This window comes from Mesoplodon densirostris, chromosome 19 (genome assembly GCF_025265405.1).
Source record: "Mesoplodon densirostris isolate mMesDen1 chromosome 19, mMesDen1 primary haplotype, whole genome shotgun sequence".
In the NCBI taxonomy this organism is placed as follows: Eukaryota; Metazoa; Chordata; class Mammalia; order Artiodactyla; family Ziphiidae; genus Mesoplodon; species Mesoplodon densirostris.
Genome location: NC_082679.1, coordinates 46,566,310 through 46,588,535, shown reverse-complemented (window position 1 = coordinate 46,588,535; position 22,226 = coordinate 46,566,310). Strand labels below are relative to the sequence as shown.

General features: G+C 36.5%; 1 protein-coding gene across 8 annotated transcripts in view; it reads left to right on the top strand.

Moving 5' to 3' along the window:
* Positions 1-22,226, top strand: part of TERB1 (telomere repeat binding bouquet formation protein 1) — a 46,662-nt gene that overhangs the window by 4,158 nt on the left and 20,278 nt on the right. For 6 of the 8 annotated variants that reach the window (XM_060084009.1, XM_060084008.1, XM_060084011.1 and 3 more), the window contains exons 3-12: positions 5,624-5,734; positions 5,921-6,049; positions 8,233-8,364; positions 9,724-9,784; positions 9,879-9,994; positions 10,098-10,220; positions 14,646-14,798; positions 16,208-16,339; positions 17,855-17,980; positions 19,117-19,274. In XM_060084009.1, the coding sequence (XP_059939992.1) occupies positions 5,624-5,734; positions 5,921-6,049; positions 8,233-8,364; positions 9,724-9,784; positions 9,879-9,994; positions 10,098-10,220; positions 14,646-14,798; positions 16,208-16,339; positions 17,855-17,980; positions 19,117-19,274 (1,241 nt within the window). The remainder of the gene's footprint in view (positions 1-5,623; positions 5,735-5,920; positions 6,050-8,232; positions 8,365-9,723; positions 9,785-9,878; positions 9,995-10,097; positions 10,221-14,645; positions 14,799-16,207; positions 16,340-17,854; positions 17,981-19,116; positions 19,275-22,226) is intronic. The other 2 variants (XM_060084010.1, XM_060084012.1) reach the window with 2 other exon arrangements.

The window sequence follows — 22,226 nt, the reverse complement described above, 5'->3', positions numbered from 1 at the left end:
GTATCCACTGGATTTTTCATTTAGGAGATCTTTTGTTTTATTAATAGTAAATTTAATAGATTTCAGCCAGATTGAAGTATATTGAGGTCTGGGTGGGAAATAGTGGAGACCGTATGAATAGCTTACTCTTCTTAAAAGCTTGTCTGAAGATATATGGCATTAACTAGAGGGAGGATGTAATGTTAAGGAGTCTTATAAGAGGTATAGAGATAAGAGAATATGTGAAGAGGGAATGGGGATTATGGAGAGGGAGAAATTGAAGAAACTGGAAAGACGGGATAATTGCTGGAGATGCTCCTCTCAGATCATTTATCACACTATGGGAATTACTTACATCCTCTTCTGTCTCTATCACCAGATTGTGAGTTCCTTGGAATTAGAATCCCTATCTGATACAGAGTGGATGCATAGTAGACATTCAATAAAGATTTGTTAAAGGAATATATTTTAAAGAAGGTCATAGGCCTGTAATAGTGCCTTTTGAGTTGTATGCGAGAGAAATACAACTCAAACTAGTTCAAGAAAAAAAAGGAAACGTATCAGTTCATACAACTGGGAAACTCAGAGTTGTGAGGAAGTGTTCTCCAAAGGAACCACAAGAAGGAAGAGGGAAATCATTCTGGGCAAGAAAAAAACTATAGTACAGTTGAACCTTGAACAACATGGGTTTGAACTGTGTGGGTCCACTTATATTCAGATTTTTTTTTGATAGTACTACATGATCTGAGGTTGGTTGAATATGAGGATGTGGAACCACAAATATGGAGGGCGGATTACAAATTATATGTGGGTTTTCAACTGAGTGGACGGTCGGTGCCCTTAATCCCCGTGTTGTTCATGGGCCAACTGTAGTTGTAGTCACTGCAGGATCCCAAAGCACAGGTGAATGTGTTAACCATGAACAGGATGGGAGCTGGATCCTGGTGTGATATTGTAGAGGAAGAGGTAAGAATGGGTGTGGCTGCAGATATTTTTGTAGGAATTCTGTGTTGTGGAAAGTGTTCTGGGAATTCTGTGAAAGCCTAACATCTGTGTCTTTTTGACTGAGAGTTTATTATAGCATTTATAAGCTGCTTTGCCCAGAGAGCAAGGCAGAGCCAGAGATGACAAATAATTAATGGCTTATTCTCTGGAATCAGCCCTAAACAACTGAAGGGAGCTGATAGATAAATACTCTTCACACTTTGACTGGGATGACTCTGAGACACATGGCTCTACCCTAGCTCCCAGAGTTTCCTGGTGGGGTTGCTTGTGTCTACCTTCCCTTTCTGTTTCATCTTTTCAAAAAAGTACTTGCACTCAAATTTTTGTTTCATGGTCTACTTCTGGGGGGCCCGAAATTAAAACATGAAGTGGAAGAGAAAGAGATGAGGTTTGAAGAGAGCTGAAGATTTGGAGTAGCCACTGAGGAAAATGGGAGAAACAACAGAAGGGAATTGGAGATGGAGCTGACCATGGATGGGGTTGCCGAGTAGAGTTGGGGGGGTGTAACCTGGAATGCACACCAAATATTTGCAATGGCATGACTGCTTTTTTTTTTTTTTTTCCGTTTAGCAGTGCCCAAATTTGAGCTGAAAGAGCAGAGAAAAGAAACTGTTTTGAGTCACAATTAGGATTATAAAACATGTTTGGTAGGAGAAGGGGTCAAAGGAATCCTAGCAAGATAATGGTTGAGGTGATGAATCATGGGATCTGGGATGAAGAGGGAAGGAAATGAAACCAAGTCTCTGAGAACACGAGTAAAGGAAGTAGAGATCATAGGGGTCAAGGAGTAAATATAAGAATAAGGAAGTAAGCCATGGGCTTCCCTGGTGGCGCAGTGGTTGAGAGTCCGCGTGCTGATGCAGGGGACACGGGTTCATGCCCCAGTCCGGGAAGATCCCACATGCCGCGGAGTGTCTGGGCCCGTGAGCCATGGCCGTTGAGCCTGCACATCCGGAGCCTGTGCCCCGCAACGGGAGAGGCCACAACAGTGAGAGGCCCACATACCGCAAAAAAAAAAAAAAGAATAAGGAAGTAAGCCAGCTGAAAGAATTAGGAGTAATATTCAGAAAGTGAAATAATGGAGTTGAAAATATCAGTGGTAGAGCTGTTCTGACTATTGACAAGGGTCCAGATTTGGCCTTGGAAGTGAATAGCCAGATTTACATACAGTTTGAGACTTGCAAAGGAGAGAGACTGTCTGTTTCCCAGCATCCATATCAATCACCCAAAAGAACTGTGATTGGGGCCACTTCAGTCATTAGGTCAACTGCAGAGCATACCAGTAATTTAAAAAATATATATATGTATACCTATAAATTTATTAAGATGTAATTGACATACCACATAATTTACTCATTTAAAATATACAGTTTACTTGTTTTCATATATTCACAGTGTTGTACAACCATCACCACAATCAATTTTAGAACATTTTCATCACCCTCAAAGAAACCTGTACCCGTTAGCAGTCACATCCCCCCCCACACACCCCTGTTAACCTAGACAACCACTAATGTGTTTTATGTCTCTAAATTTGCCTATTCAGGACATTTTATATAAATGGAATCATATAATATGTGGGCCTTTTTGACTAGCTTCTTTCACTTAGCATAATGTTTTCAAGGATCATCCATGTTGTCTCAGTATCTTCATTCCTCTTTTTTGTGGAATGATTCCATTGAATGGATATATCATATTTTATTTATCCATTCAAGAGTTGATGGATATTTGGGCCTCCACTGTTTGCCTATTACGAATAGCGCTGCTATGAATACCCATGTATAAGTTTTGGGGTAGACATATGTTTTTATTTCTTTTGGGTATATACCCAGGAGTGGAATAGCTGAATCTATGGTAAATTTATGTTTAACCTTTTGAGGAACTGCTAGACTGTTTACCAAAGCAGCTGTACCATTTTACATTCCCACAGCAATGTATAAGGGTTCCAATTTCTCCAAATCCTTGGTCAGAATGTTAGACTATTTTTGATTATAGCCATCCTAGTGGTTGTAAAGTGGTATCTAATTGTGGCTTTAGTTTGCACTTCCCTAAGAACTAATGATATTGAGCATCTTTTCATACACTTATTGACCATTTGTATATGTTCTTTGGAGAAATGTCTATTTAAATCCTTTGCACGCTTTTTAATTGGCTTGTCTTTTACTGTTGAGTTTTAGGAGTTCCTTATGTATTCTGAACACAAGCCCCTTATTGAATATATCTGATTTGCTGATATTTTCTTTCAGTCTTTGAGTTGTCTTTTTACATTCTTTCTTTTTCTTTTTTTTTTTTTTTTTGCGGTACCCGGGCCTCTCACTGTTGTGGCCTCTCCTGTTGTGGAGCACAGGCTCCGGACGCGCAGGCTCAGCGGCCATGGCTCACGGGCCCAGCCGTACAATTTTATTTAAATCCTTAAAACCAAGAGAAGAAATTGTTTAAAGGCTATTGTAAAGAATTTTATAGGAAAATGATTGTCTATTGTTCCCTTTTAGTTGTAAGTAAATATTTAAACTTTGTATTTTGATAAATTTAACATGTGTATATAGCCAGCATTGTGTAAACATCAGCACAATCAGTATAGTGAACATAGCCTCATGTCCCTTTGTAATACCTCCCTTCTGTCCCTTCCTGGACCTCCTTTCCCCAAGCAACCACGGTTGTGCCTTCCGTTACTGTAGACTAGTTTGTGTTTTTTCAATATATGGAATTGTACAGTATACTATCATATACTCTTTTTTGTGTGTAGTTTATTTCACTCACCATAAGTATTTTGAGATTTATCCATGTGGTTGTATGTATGAATAGTTAATTCCTTTTTATCGCTAAATAGTTTTCCATTGTATGGTTATACCACAACTTCTTCTTTTTTTTTTTTTTTTCTATTTTTGCGGTATGCGGGCCTCTCACTGTTGTGGCCTCTCCCGTTGCGGAGCACAGGCTCCGGATGCGCAGGCCCAGCGGCCATGGCTCACGGGCCCAGCCGCTCCGCGGCATATGGGATCCTCCCAGACCGGGGCACGAACCCGTATCCCCTGCATCGGCAGGCGGACTCTTAACCACTGCGCTACCAGGGAGGCCCACCACAACTTCTTTATCCATTCATCTGCTGATGGACATTTCAGTTGTTTACAATTTTTGGTTATTACATATAATGTCACCATGAACATTTGTTTACAAGTCTTTATATGTACATATATCTCCTTTTATTTTGAGTAAGTGCTTAGGAGTAGAATGACTGCATCAAATTTTAGGTGTTTAACAATTTATGAAACTGCTAAACTTTCAAAGTGGTTGTACTATTTTATGTGTCCACCAGCAGTATATGAGAGTTATAGTTCCTTTGTATCCTTGTCAAAATATGTTGTGGTCAGTCTTTTAAATTTTAGTCATTCTAGTGGGCATGTAATAATGTCTCCTTGTGGTTTTAATTTGCATTTTCCTAATGATTAATGATGTTGAGCAGCTTTTCATGTGCTTATTTGCTGTGTATCTTTTTTGTCTGTTCAAATCTTTTGTTCATTGTTTTATTGGGTGGTTTGCTCTCGTTGTTGAATTTTGAAAGGTCTATATGTTTTCCGGATATGTTTTTATCAGATATGTGCTTTACAAGGATTTTCTCCATTTGTGGCTTATCTTCACTTCAGAAAACACTATTTTTATTTTAAAGGTATTTTTAAAATTTATTTATTGTATTTATTTTTGGCTGCGTTGGGTCTTTGTTGCTGTGCACGGGCTTTCTCTAGTTGCGGCGAGTAGGGGCTACTCTTTGTTGCGGTGCGTGGGCTTCTCATTGTGGTGGCTTCTCTTGTTGCAGAGCATGGGCTCTAGGCTCCCAGGCTTCAGGAGTTGTGGCTCGCGGGCTCTGGAGAGCAGGCTCAGTAGTTGTGGCTCACGGGCTTCGTTGCTTCGTGGCATGTGGGATCTTCCTGAGCCAGGGATCGAACCCGTGTCCCCTGCATTGGCAGGCGGATTCTTAACCACTGTGCCACCAGGGAAGCCCCTAATATGGTGTATTTTCATTTCCATTCAGTTCATTCTAAATAGCAGATATTTAAACCAATGTGGCTTTAATTAAAGAGAATAATATTTGGATTTTCTTTTCATATATTTCATGCAAAGGGAAAATCAAATAATTATAAGAAGTTCATTTCAAGTTATATTATCGAAGGAACATCTTTCTTTTACATATCTTTATTGCTTATTAGATTTTTTTCAAATTTTATTTATTTATTTATTTATTGCTGTGTTGGGTCTTCATTTCTGTGCGTGGGCTTTCTCTAGTTGCGGCGAGCATGGGCCACTCTTCATTGCGGTGTGCGGGCCTCTCACTGTCGCGGCCTCTCTTGTTGTGGAGCACAAGCTTCAGGCGCACAGGCTTAGTAGTTGTGGCTCACGGGCCTAGTTGCTCCGCGGCATGTAGGATCTTCCCAGACCAGGGCTTGAACCTGTGTCCCCTGCATTGGCAGGCAGATTCTCAACCACTGAGCCACCAAGGAAGCCCCTGCTTATTAGATTTTAAAAAGTAATACATATTATTTAAAAAGCAAATACAAAGATATGTATTTAGAGGGTGAAATTTAAATGGTTAGTTTTTGAAAGGAAATGTTTGGTTTAAAATAATGAAATTGTTGTTCTTTAGAAATGAAGACTGACCTGAACTTATTATTGGAGTGTCTGAAGTATCAAATGGACAATGCTTTTTCGCAAAAGGAAGCTCTGGTCACTATTCATTCAATTTGCCAACAAAACAGTAAGACATGATAGTGAATTTTTATTTGTGATTCTACTTGTTTAGTATTGTGATATATGAAATATGCATAGTTCTTTCTCTTCTACTCAGTTACTGTACATATTATGTTACTAGGTTCATGTGATTTATTGTCCTTAAAATAATAATTATAATAAATATTCTTTGTTTTGTCTGTACACTCTACAGGTAATGCAGGTCTTTATTTGCGGGAAATTGGTGGTTTGATGTTTGTAAAAAATCTTGCAAAGTCAAGTGAACATAGTATGGTAAAAGAAGCAGCATTATATACATTAGGAGCTGTTGCAGAACAAAATGGTAAAATATGAAAACTTTATTTCACTATCCTTTAATCATTGTGTTATACTTTAACAAACTACTAAAAAATAATTTTAGAATTCAGTTCCTTTTTTACATGTCTGGATAGTTTTTTCCAGGTATTTTATTTAAATTAATGCATACCAAAGATTTTATTTATCTTATTAACTAATGAGGAAACGAGTAAAATGTTACAACTGTTTCAAAAATAATGGCAAAAAACAATACTATAGGGCTTCCCTGGTGGCACAGTGGTTGAGAGTCCGCCTGCCGATGCAGGGGACATGGGTTCGTGCCCCGGTCCGGGAGGATCCCACATGCCGCGCAGCGGCTGGGCCCGTGAGCCATGGCCGCTGGGCCTGCGCATCCAGAGCCTGTGCTCTGCAACGGGAGAGGCCACAACAGTGAGAGGCCCGCGTACCGCAAAAAACAAACAAACTAACTAACTAACTAACTAACAATACTATAGGCATTTGGGAAAGCTGAAATTTAGGAATAGGCACATAACTGGGTGTCTGCAGGTCAAAAATCAATTATGTTCTACCGGTCGAAATGTTTTGCATTTCTGTGGACAAGAATAACTTGCATTAATATCAGTTTTCTACAATTTACAGAGTTATAAATTAGCCCAAAGACAGTAAAAGACACAAATAATCTAGAAGGGTGTGCTAGACAGGACATTCAGTAATTGTTATCATCCATTTCAAAATCTTTCACAATTTTTCTTGCCATTAGTCGGAAACATTTTTTTTTTACTTTGTCTTTTACTATGCTTATCTTTTTTTTTTTTTTGGCCATACGAATGTTTTTTATTTTTATAAAAATAAAATTCATCATTCTTTCTCTTTTTTGCTTTTGGATTTTGAATCATAGGAAAATTTTCCATACTCCCAGATTATAGGGGAATCCACCCATGTTTTCTTTTGGTACTTGTGTGATTTTATTTTTTAGTTATACATGTTTTATTCTTTTTTAATTTTCCTGGGATATGGTGTGATGAATGGTTCCAGTTTTATCTTTTTTAAAATACGGCAATCCAGCTATCCCAACACTGGTTAATAAAAGTAGATCTGGGCTTCCCTGGTGGCGCAGTGGTTAGGAGTCTGCCTGCCGATGCAGGGGACGTGGGTTCGTGCCCCAGTATGGGAGGATCCCGCGTGCCACGGAGCGGCTGGGCCTGTGAGCCATGGCTGCTGAGCCTGTGCGTCCGGAGCCTGTGCCCCATAGAGGGAGAGGCCCCAGCGGTGAGAGGCCCGCGTACCGCAAAAAAAAAAAAAAAAAAAAAAAAAAAAGTAGATCTTTTTCACATTGATTTGAGATGCTACCATTATCACTTAATGAGTCTATTTCTAGTTTTTCTATTCTGTTTATTATCTATATATCCAGGTACTTGGATCAAAATATGAAGATAACTTACAGCCATCATATATGTGGATAAATATGCTTTCTGTATGGCCGACAAAAACATTTTTCTGTAGCATACCTGAAATGAGGTTAAATCTAAACCATCAGTTTGTCAAATAACTTTATATTCTTATATTTTCAACCATTAAATATTTCTTCACCACTTGTAGAGAACCAAGCTGTGTGCTAGGCATTGGGGATAAATAAGACATTGCCTTTCCCTTTGAGAGTGTCTAAAAGCTGTTCTAGACACTGGATATATGTGTTCAAATTATTTTTTTAAAATTCTGCTTATTGCATGATTATCACCAAAAAACCTCTCCTGTTGTGTAGGTATCATTTTTGTCTTTGGGAAAGATATTTTTATATCTAGAAAAGTCTTTAAAAATACCACAAGTATCATTTGTCCCTCTTTTCTAAAGCAGATTTCTGAATTTTCTTAAATTTTTCTTTGGCTATGTTTTGTTACTTATCCTCAATTTTTCGGTCATGTTTTATTTTAAATTTTTGTTCAGTTAGGCTTTTATTGGAAATTCTATGAGATTTCAATACATGTTTTAGAACCTAGATCAAGTACTTCTGATTAAAATATTGCATCTTTGGTCTGTTAATTGAGTAAGCATATAAGTTTGTCAGAATTTGCTGTATGACTAATAAATGTCAGTGAAATGAGATCTGGTTGAGAATTGTCCATATGGCAATTTTATATTTTGTTCAGCATATTTTAAATCTTGTCTGTGCTAATACATAGAAATTAAAATTATATTTTCATATTTCAGTTTACTGTCAGCAGACTTTGTGCACTTCAGAATTGTTTGAAGACTTAAATTGGTTCTTATCTAACAATGATTCAAACACAAATTTGAAAAGAATGTCTGTCTATGTTATTTTGGTTCTAGTTTCAAATAATAGTAAGTACATTCTCTTATGTTATGGAAATATTTTAAAAAATAATAAATTGGAACAGTCATTGTTAGTCCTTTTATTCTAGTCTTTATGTCAGTTCCTTTTTTAATCTTACTAACTTCTGAGAACTACGGCTTTAAAGAAAAGAGAATTAATAGCATGCATTTGTTTGATATTTATTAATTTAGTGTTTTAAAAACTACTAAAGTGATTTGCATTATTTAATTAACATTGAAAAGAAACAGCTTTAAAAGCAAAAGAGAAGCATTTAATGAATTAGTTTGGTTGATTTTCCACTGAATTGGCCATTTAATTATCATTGTATTTAAGGTCATTTTATCAGTCAGCAATGGCGTTAAATTTCATGTAGCTCTTGGCTAAAGTTTTACTTTGTTTTTGTTGTTGTTGTTTTAGTTTTTCGTTTGGAACAATCTTAGATTTACAGAAAAGTTGCAAGGGTAGTGTATAGAGTGTTCCTGTATACTTATTGCCCAGGCTAAGGTTATTTTTTTAACATTGCTTATTTAAATCTTCAAATTGTTAGAAATTTTATATGCATTTTAAATGCTTCTAGATTTTATTTTTTCTATTTTTATGTTTTGAATTAATTTTTTTTCTATTTTGGAGCCTATTTTGGTATTGTAACACAGAACCATGCAAAATAAGTGTTTTGCAATTTTTAGAGGAAATTTGAATACTATCATTCTCTAAGCGTAAGTAATGTATTTTCCGTAATAATCTTGATTACAGATTTTTTTTTTTTTTTTTTTTTTTTTGCTGTACGCGGGCCTCTCACTGCTGTGGCCTCTCCCGTTGCGGAGCACAGGCTCCGGACACACAGGCTCCGCGGCCATGGCTCGCGGGCCCAGCCGCTCCGCGGCATGTGGGATCTTCCGGGATCGGGGCACGAACCCGTGTCCCCTGCATCGGCAGGCGGACTCTCAACCACTGCGCCACCAGGGAAGCCCTTGATTACAGATTTTTACCTATTATAATTCTGTATTGTGCTTTATAATACTTTAAAGTGACTGAAAGTTATTTATTAAAAATACTACTGGGCTTCCCTGGTGGCTTAGTGGTTGAGAGTCTGCCTGCCTATGCAGGGGACACAGGTTTGTGCCCCGGTCCAGGAAGATCCCACATGCCGCGGAGCGGCTGAGCCCGTGAGCCATGGCCGCTGAGCCTGCACGTCCGGAGCCTGTTGCTCTGCAACAGGAGAGGCCACAACAGTGAGAGGCCCACGTACCACAAAAAAAAAAAAAAAACTACCTAAAAAAATACTACTTAAATGTTGTTCTCCATTTCTACAAAATTATTTTCTAAACAGAAGTCATATTCATGTAATATATGGCTATTTTTTTAAGGGACTGGACAGACGCTTGTGAGAGAAACAGGATGTATTTCAGTTCTATCACAGTTGTTCAAGTAAGTAAATATACATTTCTTGTTATTAATTATTGATTCCTTAAGACCTTAACACATTTGTATTAATTACTTCCTTTTCTATTTAACCTAATAGGACAGTTCTTTCAAAACATGAGTTGAATTTGTCAGATGAAAATGTTTTCCAGAGTTATCAGTTGTGGTCTTCAGTGTGTAGTACTCTGTGTGTCTGTGTCAACAATCCTCAAAATGGTAATTATCTCAAATATTTACATATAAAAATAAAGATAAAAACAAATAAAAAACTGATATTTTCCAAGTATATTAAAATATGATTGCCTTTTTCTCCTTTCAGATGAAAATCAAATGCTTTGCTCTTCACTTTTTCCACATGCTAATGACTGGCTAATAAATTGCATGAAACCTGAGATAATTCGCCCTATTTGCTCATTTATTGGACTCACTCTTGCAAATAACAGTAAGTATTCATTATTCTCTGGGTTATACTTGAAAAAACATATTTTAAAGCATAACAAAAACCTATTGAATTAATGAATTCCAGTAAGTTGTGTCATTTTGGATCCATTTATACTATTGTATAAGTTATCTTATACATAGAAAATCTTTAAAATAGATATTGTTAAGACGATATGGGAAGATGGTGGTGGCAGCATAGTTTTGAATCTTCCCATATATCCTCACAAAACAGAATACCTACACGGCAAAACTGTAAAAACCCACAGAGAGTGTTCTCTGACCACATAGAATTAAATTAGAAATTAATAAAAGTAAAACATCTAGAAAAGTCCCTAATATCTAGAAATTAAGCAACAGAGTACTAAAAAAACCCACATCAAAATAAAAATACAAACCTGTGAATCACAAAATAAATCATAAAGGAAATTAGAAATGTTTTTAACTTAATGGTAATGAAAACACAAAATTAAACAGTGGGATGCTGCAAAATCAGTGTTTAGATGGAAATTTATAGCAATAAGGCTTGCATAGGAAAGAAGGAAGGTCTCAAATCAATTATATTAGTTTCCACCTAAGAAACTAGAAAACAGAGCAAGTTAAACTCAAAGTAAGCATAACAAAGGAAATAACAAAGAGAAGTTTAGCAATCAATGAAATAGAAAAAGAACAGAGTAATCAATTAAACCAAAAGCTAGTTCTTTAAAAAGATCACTAAAATGGATCCTTTATCCAGATTAACCACGAAATAGAAGGCCCAAATTATAAGGAATGAGAGATGACATCACTATATCTTAACAGATATTAACAGGATAACAAAGGAATAGTAGAAACAACTTTATGCCATTAAATTTGATAACTTAAATGAACTGGACAAATTCTCTGAAAGACACAAACTACAAAAGCTCACTCAAGAAGAAATAGATAAACTGAATATTCCTATATCTAATAGTGAAATTGAATTTGTAGTTTAAAACCTTAACACAGAGGAAATTCCAGGTCATAAAGCCTTCACTTGGGCTTCCCTGGTGGCACAGTAGTTAAGAATCCATCTGCCAATGCAGGGGACATGGATTTGAGGCCTGGTCCAGGAAGATCCCACATGCCTCAGAGCAACTAAGCCCGTGCACCACAACTACTGAAGCCTGTGCTCTAGAGCCCACGAGCCACAGCTATGAGCCTTCAAGCCACAACTATGAGCCTGCATGCCACAACTACTGAAGCCCATGTGCCTAGAACTTGTGCTCCACAACAAGAGAAGCCACCACAATGAGAAACCCACGCACTGCAACAAAGAGTAGCCCCCACTCACCACAACTAGAGAAAGCCTGCACGCAGCAACGAAGACCAAACGCAGCCAAAAATAAATAAAAGAAAAAAGAAAAAAGGCTTCACTGTTGCATTCTACCAAACATTTAAGGAAAAAAAATTCTACATAAATTATTCCAGGAAATACAAGTAGAATAAACACTTCCCAACAAACTTTTAAGGGCAGCATTATTTCCATACTAAAACTTGAAAAAGACATTACAAGAAAACTATAGGCCAATATCCTTTATGATCATAGATGCAAACATCCATAACAAAATATTAACAAATCAATCCAGCAATATATAGAAAGGATAATATATTCTGACGAAGTGGCATTCACTTTACGCATGCAAGATTGGTTTAACATTAGGAAATTCACCATATACATAGACTAGAAAAGAAAAACTATATGATCTCCAAAGATGCAGGAAAAGCTTTTTACATAATTCAACATACATTCACGACGAAAGATTTTGGTAAGCCAGGAATAGAAGGGAACTTCCTCAATGTGATGAAGGGCTTCTACAAAGTACTACAGCTAACATACTTAAATGGTGAAAGACTTAATGCTTTCCCCCTAAGATTGGAAAAAAGACAAGGATGGCCACTCTCATTATTTGACTGGACATCCAAGTCAGTGCAGTAAGGCACAAAAATGAAATAAAAGGCATAGAGATTGAAAAGGAAGAAGAAAATATAGTATTTATTCATAGATGACATGATTGTCTGAAGAATCTACAAAAAGCTACAGAACTAATAAGTGATTTTAGCAAGGTTGCAGGATACAAGGTCATATACAGAAATACTAGCAACACTTGGGAACTTAAAGTAACTGTCATTTACAATAATATAAAAAAACCAAAATACTTAGGGGTACATTTAATGATTTCATCTGCTATGTCTATATGCTGAAAACTATAAAACATTGCTGAAATAAAGAAAACCTTAAATTAATGGGAGAGATATCATATTCATGGATTGTAAGATTCAATATTGTTATAATGTCACTTCTCAAATTCATCGCTAGATTCTTGGCACTCCCCATCAAAATTTCAACGGGCTTTTCTGCAGAAATTGACAAGCTGATTCTAAAATTTACATGGAAATGCAAAGGGGCTAGGATAGTCAAAATTATTTTGAAAAAGGACAAAATTGTAGGGTTTATATTACCTGATTTCAATACTTACTGTACAGTAATCAAGAGTGTAGCATTGGTGTAAGTGTAGACATAGTTCAATGGAAGAAGTAGAGAACCTAGAAGTAGACATATATATATGATTGATTTTCTACGAATGTTGATTTTCTATAAAGGTGCCACAGTAACTCTGTGTTGGAAAAGGTAGAAACAAATGGTGCTGGAAAAAGTATTTATCAATCTGTGAAATATGAAGCTCAACCCTTACCTTACACAGTATACACAAATTAACTTGAAATGATCCCTACACCTCAATGTAAGAACTAAAACTATAAAAAGTCTAGACAAAAACATAGGAGCAAATCTTTATAATTTGGGAGTAGACAGATTTCTTAGGACACAGAAAGCATGAGCCACTAAAGAAAAGATTATAAATTGGACTGCACTGAAATTAAAATCTTTTACTCTTCAAAAGATCCTGTTAAGGTGAAAAGGCAAGCCATAGACTGGGAGAAAATATTTGTGAAATGTACATCTGATAAAGAACTTGTACCCAGGAAAACCCCAAGGAGATAGCCCTATACACCCACTAGCATGGCTAAAAGTAGAAAGGCTAGTGATATTAAATATTGATGAGGATGTGGAACAACTAGAACCTTCTCACACGTTGCTGGTGTGTATCTATATTCAGATGTTTAAAGCAAGTAGTCATGTATCATATGCAAAGGAACATATCTCTATAATTTCAAAAATTGAAATCTATTTCCATGATGCTTTGACATTTCCTCTTTCTTTAAGTACCAACTTAGATGAGTAATACTGCTGTGTCCTACTTATAGGACCTTATTACTCTCAGCAAACTGACATGAAATAGATTAGAGGTAATTTGAAATATTAAGTGTACAGGTATAGACTAGGATGTTCTTGTGCTTATAAGCCTGAATTTTCATTACATAGGCTATAACTGAAAATCTTTGTGGTAATATAGTGCCCAATTTCATCTAAGAATTTTAAGATACTTTCAAAGATTTTTTTAATGAAAATACTTTGTGGTAAAGAAGCCTATTTTGGAGTCTCCATAATATTGAAAATGTTTGCTTATCCTTAAATAACATTTCCTAACATTTCTGTTCTGATGTAGAAATTTTTGAACATGATTTTTTTAGATTAAGATTTTTGTGTTTTATTGAACAATACAAAAAGTAATTTTTGTGTTTAAATCATCCTGGCTCAATTTGTGATACTAGGGTAGACTGGGAAGGTTTGTGACAGAATTATAATCAGTAGCCCATATATGCATTTGTTATATGCCCATTGCTGGGATAGGGGCTGTTGAATGCACAGACCCGTGGGGTACTTTGCCATCAGAATCATTTCCTACAGGGGAACAAAAGACTAAAGGCTTTTAAAAAATGTATCTGTCATCCAATCTTTGCTTGGAATAGTTGTTATGACTCTCAACAATATGTTATACTTTTATGCTCCAAGAAGTAAAAGAATTAGGCTTAAATAAGATGGGTGAAATATGTGTTTTTTTTGAAACAGTTAATTTACTTTGCCCTTTGTTGATTCAGATTTGAGGAATGAGTTATGTTGGAATTCAGAAAGTAGTCAGCTTGCTAATTGTAATACCAAGCTAAATGAATGAATCTATTCTTTATAGCTCTTGAAGGACTTGAATTTAATAATGTCATTCTTGCAAAATATACCAGTTCTTGCTAAATGAAACAAGATATCTAACATACAAGAAAGAAGTACTGTACTATACATGTAGTTGTACTATGTCAAAGTGAGTTTCTTATGTAAGTAAATAAAATCAATCTTGTGATTATGTATATGCACAGGTAAAGATTGGATTTTTCATTTTGGGATTTTTAGTAAGTATTTTAAAAACTCAAGTTAATGTTATATTTAGTACAAATTAATTTAATGAAACCATATACTTGTTTGAAGTATAATAGTTCTGCTACTTTATTCCTTAAGCATATGTGCAGAAATACTTTATATCTGTGGGTGGACTGGATGTATTGTCTCAAGTTCTTGTGCAGTTGGAATCTGATTCACACAAGACCCTTTCCAGTGCTAAGCTTGCAGTGGTGGTGACAAAGACAGTGGATGCATGTATTGCTGATAATCGTGAGTGAAAACGCTTAGTAATTTTTCTGCAATTGCATTTTGCTTCAATTCAGCATGGTGAATGTTGAAATGATAGATTGAACGCTAGCATGGATTGGACTTCCAGTTTCTCATAAGTGGGAGAGAAACTTAGAAATTATCTAGTCCAACTCCTTATTTTCTCATGGAGGTTATGACTTCCCTAAGAATTCAAATCTAGGTCTTCTGACTTCAGGTTTGATGATAGAATCAAGATAAGAGTCTGTCAGTCCTAAACCTTTGTTTCACTTAAAAAGCTGCATTAAATGAAAAAGTTTACTCTGCATGGCCTGTGCCAACGCCCGGCTCTTTGGCATCCAGGCAAAAAGGGCCAAGGAAGCTGCAGAACAGGATGTTGAAAAGAAAAAGTAAAGTACTGTTGGCAACTTGTGATAAAAAAAAAAAGTTTAGATGAGAAATCAAGGGACATTTTGGAGACATAGGGAATGGAAAGCCCAATTTATAGATTTTAAAAAGTGAGATAAAGAATTAAGGTATGCCTCTATCTGATAAGCGTGAGATAGACTTACCCTACTGTAACCAGTGAGTAACAGAACCAGACTTGAACTCATGGCTGCTTCTCACATGTACAGATACTGAGGAATGATAGTCTATAAATCTCTGTAACTCTTGATTCACAAATAACTGAAAAAAATAGATCATTTTTTAAAAAAATCAGTTATTTAGGGCCTGCTATGTGCCAGGCTCTATGTGAGCTCTAGAGATACAAAAATTATTAAGATGTAGTCTGCTGAGGAATTCACAACCTTTTTGTTGCTGTCAGTAGTTAGACTCTGAACGCTGTTTAAAAAAAAAAAAAACACCACACATACACATGAAGAACAAAACCGTGAGAAGTGTAGCTTAAATTGGTGGACTTCTTGAATTTTTCACATCTCAGTATAGCTTCAGGTATGCTTCACTGCATCATTAACGTCAGTAGAACCGTGGTCAGTTAATAGTGTATTTCAATGACAGGCAGGAATTGATTTCATAGGAAGGTCTTTACTGTCAATCTAGATAAGATGAGGAATGTAAGGTGAGAGTAAGTAGATTTTAGGAAGGTAGTATTATTACTTCATATTCACCACATTATTCAGGACAACTTAGAAGAAAGCATTCTTCAAAAAACTTGCTTTAGTATAGGAAGAGGAATTAATGAGGGCTATATAAGCCACCATTTTATTACAATGAATTTGTTTATAGTCACACATATATATATACATATATATTAGATGCTATATGAGATGTGAATTTTAGATATTATGTAGATATATAATGTCATTCTCCCAGGATAAGATCTGAAAAATAGTATAATGTAATATCTGGAAGATACTGTATGTATAGCTATACGTTTTAAGTTTGTACTTGTTCTTTTTTTCCTTTTTTAGCTACTTTTGGGGTAGTACTATCCAAGTACCACATTGTTTCAAAACTTCTGGCATTACTGCTTCATGAAAGTCTGGATTCAGGAGAAAAATTTAGTATCATACTTACTGTTGGTCATTGTACAGAGGATTGTGGTAAGTATTGGATTTGTTTAGTGTGTTTATTAAAACGGTGGAGTGGAAATACACTATTCCTCCCCACCCACCCAGCTTAAAAGTATTGCCTTTCTCCTAGTCCCCAAACCAGTCATTTTGCTCCTCATCCTTCTTCAGCCATGGTATTCAGTCAGTCCCTAAGACCTGTGGCTCTACTTCTGTTTACCCCTCCTTATCCCCTTCTGCTCAATTCCAGTGCTATTTTCCCCGTTTAAGCCCTCAGCTCCTCAACATCTTTCACCAATGTTATTGCAATAGATTCCTCCCTGTGTCCTCTTCCTTCTATCTCCATTTTTCAATCCACTCTTCACACTGCTGCACAGATACGTTCCTGTTTTTCCTTCTTGAAAACCTTAGAAAGTTCTCTTTCTTTCTCTACTTATCATTCTCTCCTCTCTCTTTTTTCTCTTCCCCTTCCATTTTCTCCTTCTCTCCACTTTCCTGCCATTCTTCCTCTTTCCACTCTCCTCCTTTCCAACCCTCTTCACTTTCTTTCTTTTTTTAAAGAATAAATTTATTTATTTTATTTTTGCATTGGGTCTTCATTGCTGCACGTGGGGTTTCTCTAATTGCAGCAAGAGGGGGCTACTCTTTGTTGCGGTGCATGGGCTTCTCATTGCAGTAGCTTCTCTTGTTGAGGTGGCTTCTCTGTTGCGGTGGCTTCTCTATCTCATGCTTATCCACGGGCTCTAGGCATGCGGGCTTCAGTAGTTGTGGCGCACGGGCTTAGTTGCTCCGTGGCATGTGCCATCTTCCCAGACCAGGGCTTGAACCCGTGTCCCCTGCATTGGCAGGCAGATTCTTAACCACTGCGCCACCAGGGAAGTCCCCCAACCCTCTTCACTTTCCTCTCTCCTTTCTCTCTTCCTCCAATCTCCTCTCTCTCCTCTTCCCACTTTTCCACTTCCCTCTTTTTATTCTCCTGCTTCTTCTGCTCTCTCTTCCCTCATTTTCCATTCTCTCCATTCATTTATTTCTCTATACTTTCTCTTTACCTCTGTATAATTTATGGTTCACTATACCTTTAAAAATTTTAATTTAATTTTTATTTTTTTATTGATGTATAATTGACAACAAAACCTTTTTTTAAACCAAGTGAGGGCAGTTTCTTTACTCTTATGAGGTGTGACACTGCTCCGTGGCTGTGTTTCAGAGATTATCACTTATGAGACTTAGGTATCTTATATAAGTAGATTATTTTCTAAATTGAAAATACCTTTGAAACTTTGTTTTTCCGTATTTTAAAATTTGAACTATGTTCATAATTACCACAGGGAAGAATTATGACCTCATGCATATAGTTTAAGATAAAATAACTATTGGGAATTCCCTGGTGGTCCAGCAGCTAGGACTCTCTGCTTTCACTGCCAGGGCCGGGGTTCAATCTCTGATCGGGGAACTAAGATCCTGCAAGCCGTGCAGTGCGGCAAACAAACAAACAAATAAATAAATAAAGTAACTATCTTCTGCTTTAATCTTTGATGTGTTTTCCAGAGGAAAATCAGTATGACCTTTTTAAAAGCAATGGGCTTCCACTCATGATACAAGTCTTAACTGAATCTCAGAACGAGGAACTAAACAAAGCTGCCACTTTTGTGCTTCACAACTGCAAAAAAATTAGTAAGTTTACTATTACTTTAAAAAAATACCAGCCAAAGTTTATGCAAGAGAATTATATCTGCTTTGATGAACCAAGCCCCTTTAGCTCCCAAGCTCTTCTTACATTTGAAAAGCAGATTATATAATTTTGACGTGACAACTAGAGTACTACAGTGTGTAAAAAACTTATATGGAAGAGAACAACAGTATAGATAATTGACTTATTTAATGCAGTGTGGACAGATTTAGCTGTAGGACTTAAATTTGAGGGCTACAAGTGACTTATGATTAAATCATAACATAAAGTACCTTCATTTATTTATTTAAAAAATGTTTGAGTGTCTCTTATTTGCCAGGCACTGTGCTAGGCATTAGGGATACAGTGATAAGATACAACAGTCTATGTGTTTACAGAGCTTAGTGTAACTAGAGAAATAGGTAGTAATTGAATAATCCCAAAAATGAATGTGTTATTATAAATTAACATACAGGTTAAGAATGGATGGAGCACAGATCTTAACCTGTAACAGGGACTGTGACCTAGACTTGGAGCAGAAAAGGCTTTGGGAGGAAGTGATTCTTCAGCTGAGATCTGAATGTAGAGAGTTAATTAGGTGAAAAGAAGGGAGTTTGTTATGGTCCAGTGTCTCAGGCATACGCAACAGTGAGGCACAAATGTCCTGTGAGAGGAGGGAGCCTGGTGCATTGAAGGAATTGATGGCTGAAGCATAGAGGAAGTGGCCATGAAAAGGATTTTGGTCTTTTGGAAGAAAACTGCTGCCACATTATGTAAAAAGAGAATTTAAAAGAATATAGGAAGGAACCACTTTATGGAAACTATGTTAAAAAAAAAAACTACTTTAAAACCAGTAGCCATAAACCTGAGGGTGTTTATATGCCTAGCATAACATGTTTTCTTGCTATTTTCTTTTCTCTATAATTCTGAAGAGTAAAATCTAATTTATGACTCTTTGTGTCCTCAGCCTCTGCCAAGCACTTGCTTTCCACTTATCTTCAGTACCACTTAGGCAGTTAAGATGGTTTGGATGTGCAAAATTTAGAGAAGGGGGTATGGGGTATGAGTTTGTCCTTATTTAAAGTGTTAAAATAACATTCGTAGTAATGGAAAAACTCACTATTTTTCCCATATTATAAAGCTGAGAAGTTATCTCTAAGTCTAGGAGAATATTCTTTTGATGAAAATGAAGAACAATTAAAGGACATAAATATGAAAGAGAAGAATCTTGAAGATTACTGGAAGAAAGCGAAGGAAATTCTACACAGAATAGAACAGCTTGAAACAGAAGGAAATGAGGTTGGCTTCTTTGTTTCAAAGAATGTAGAACTTTATTCAAATATTTTTTAATAATGCAGGTTGGAGGGTAAAATATTTTTCTTGCCAAGTTACTTTTTTTTTTTTGCGGTACGTGGGCCTCTCACTGTTGTGGCCTCTCCCGTTGCGGAGCACAGGCTCCGGACGCACAGGCTCAGCATCCATGGCTCATGGGCCCAGCTGCTCCGTGGCATGTGGGATCTTCCCAGACCGGGGCACGAACCAGTGTCCCCTGCACCAGCAGGCGGACTCTCAACCACTGCGCCACCAGGGAAGCCCAAGAGATAATCTTTTAAGTTTTATTTATTTATTTTGAATTTTAGAATTTTATTTATTTTTTTATATAGCAGGTTCTTTTTTTATTTTTTATTTTTTTATACAGCAGGTTCTTATTAGTTATCCATTTTATACATATTAGTGTATACATGTCAATCCCAATCTCCCAATTCATCCCACCACCACCGCACCCCCGCCACTTTTCCCCCTTGGTGTCCATACGTTTGTTCTCTACAGCTGTGTCTCTATTTCTGCCCTGCAAACCGGTTCATCTGTACCATTTTTCTAGGTTCCACATATATGCATTAATACATGATATTTGTTTTTCTCTTTCTGACTTACTTCACTCTGTATGACAGTCTCTAGGTCCATCCACGTCTCTACAAATGACCCAATTTCGTTCCTTTTTATGGCTGAGTAATATTCCATTGTATATATGTGCCACATCTTCTTTATCCATTCGTCTGTCGATGGGCATTTAGGTTGCTTCCATGACCTGGCTATTGTAAATAGTGCTGCAATGAACACTGGGGTACATGTGTCTTTTTGAATTATGGTTTTCTCTGGGTATATGCCCAGTAGTGGGATTGCTGGGTCATATGGTAATTCTATTTTTAGTTTTTTAAGGAACCTCCATACTGTTCTCCATAGTGGTTGTATCAATTGACATTCCCACCAACAGTGCAAGAGGGTTCCCTTTTCTCCACACCCTCTCCAGCATTTGTTGTTTGTAGATTTTCTGATGATGCCCATTCTAACTGGTGTGAGGTGATACCTTATTGTCATTTTGATTTGCATTTCTCTAATAATTAGTGATGTTGAGCAGATTTTCATGTGCTTCTTGGCCATCTGTATGTCTTTGGAGAAATGTCTATTTAGGTCTTCTGCCCATTTTTGGATTGGGCTGTTTGGTTTTTTAATACTGAGCTGCATGAGCTGTATATATATTTTGGAGATTAATCCTTTGTTCATTGATTCATTTGAAAATATTTTCTCCCATTCTGAGGGTTGTCTTTTCATCTTGTTTGTAGTTTCCTTTGCTTTGCAAAAGCTTTTAAGTTTCATTGGGTCCCATTGTTTATTTTTGTTTTTATTTCCAGTACTCTATGAGGTGGATCAAAAAAGATCTTGCTGTGATTTATGTCAAAGAGTGTTCTTCCTATGTTTCCCTCTAAGGGTTTTATAGTGTCCAGTCTTACATTTAGGTCTTTAATCCATTTTGAGTTTATTTTTGTGTATGGTGTTAGGGAGTGTTCTAATTTCATTCATTTACATGTAACTGTCCAGTTTTCCCAGCACCACTTATTGAAGAGACTGTCTTTTCCCCATTGTATATCCTTGCCTCCTTTGTCATGGATTAGTTGACCATAGGTGCATGGGTTTATCTCTGGGCTTTCTATCCTGTTCCATTGATCTATATTTCTGTTTTTGTGCCAGTATCATATTGTCTTGATTACTGTAGCTTTGTTGTATAGTCTGAAGTCAGGGAGTCTGATTCCTCCAGCTCCATTTTTTTCCCTCAAGACTGCTTTGGTTATTTGGGGTCTTTTTTGTCTCCATACAAATTTTAAGATTTTTTGTTCTAGTTCTGTAAAAAATGCCATTGGTAATTTGATAGGGATTGCATTGAATCTGTAGATTGCTTTGGGTAGTAGAGTCATTTTCACCATGTTGATTCTTCCAATCCAAGAACATGATATATCTCTCCATCTGTTTGTATCATCTTTAATTTCTTTCATCACTGTCTTATAGTTTTCTGCATATAGGTCCTTTGTCTTCCTAGGTAGGTTTATTCCTAGGTATTTTATTCTTTTTGTTGCAGTGGTAAATGGAAGTGTTTCCTTAATTTCTCTTTCAGATTTTTCATCATTACTATATAGGAGTGCAAGAGATTTCTGTGCATTAATTTTGTATCCTGCAACTTTACCAAATTTATTGATTAGGTATAGTAGTTTTCTGGTGGCATATTTAGGATTCTCTGTATATAATATCATGTCATCTGCAAACAGTGACAGTTTTACTTCTTCTTTTCCAATTGTATTCCTTTTGTCTTGTTCCTGATCTTAGAGGCAATGCTTTCAGTTTTCACCACTAAGAATGATGTTTGCTGTGCATTTGTCGTATATGGCCTTTATTATGTTGAGGTAGGTTCCCTCTATGCCCACTTTCTGGAGAGTTTTTATCATAAATGGTGTTGAATTTTGTCAAAAGCTTTTTCTGCATCTATTGAGATGATCATATGGTTTTTCTTCTTCAATTTGTTAATATGGTGTATCACATTGATTGATTTGCATATATTGAAGAATCCTTGCATCCCTGGGGTAAATCCCACTTGATCATGGTGTATGATCCTTGTAATGTGTTGTTGGATTCTGTTTGCTAGTATTTTGTTGAGGATTTTTGCATCTATATTCATCAGTGATATTGGTCTGTAATTTTCTTTTTTTGTAGTATCTTTGTCTAGTTTTGGTATCAGGGTAAAGGTGGCCTCATAGAATGAGTTTGGGAGTGTTCCTTCCTCTGAAATTTTTTGGAAGAGTTTGAGAAGGATGGGTGTTAGCTCTTCTCTAAATGTTTGATAGAATTCATCTGTGAAGCCATCTGGTCCTGGACTTTTGCTTGTTGCAAGATTTTAAGAAGATGTTGTTGGTAGGAGTT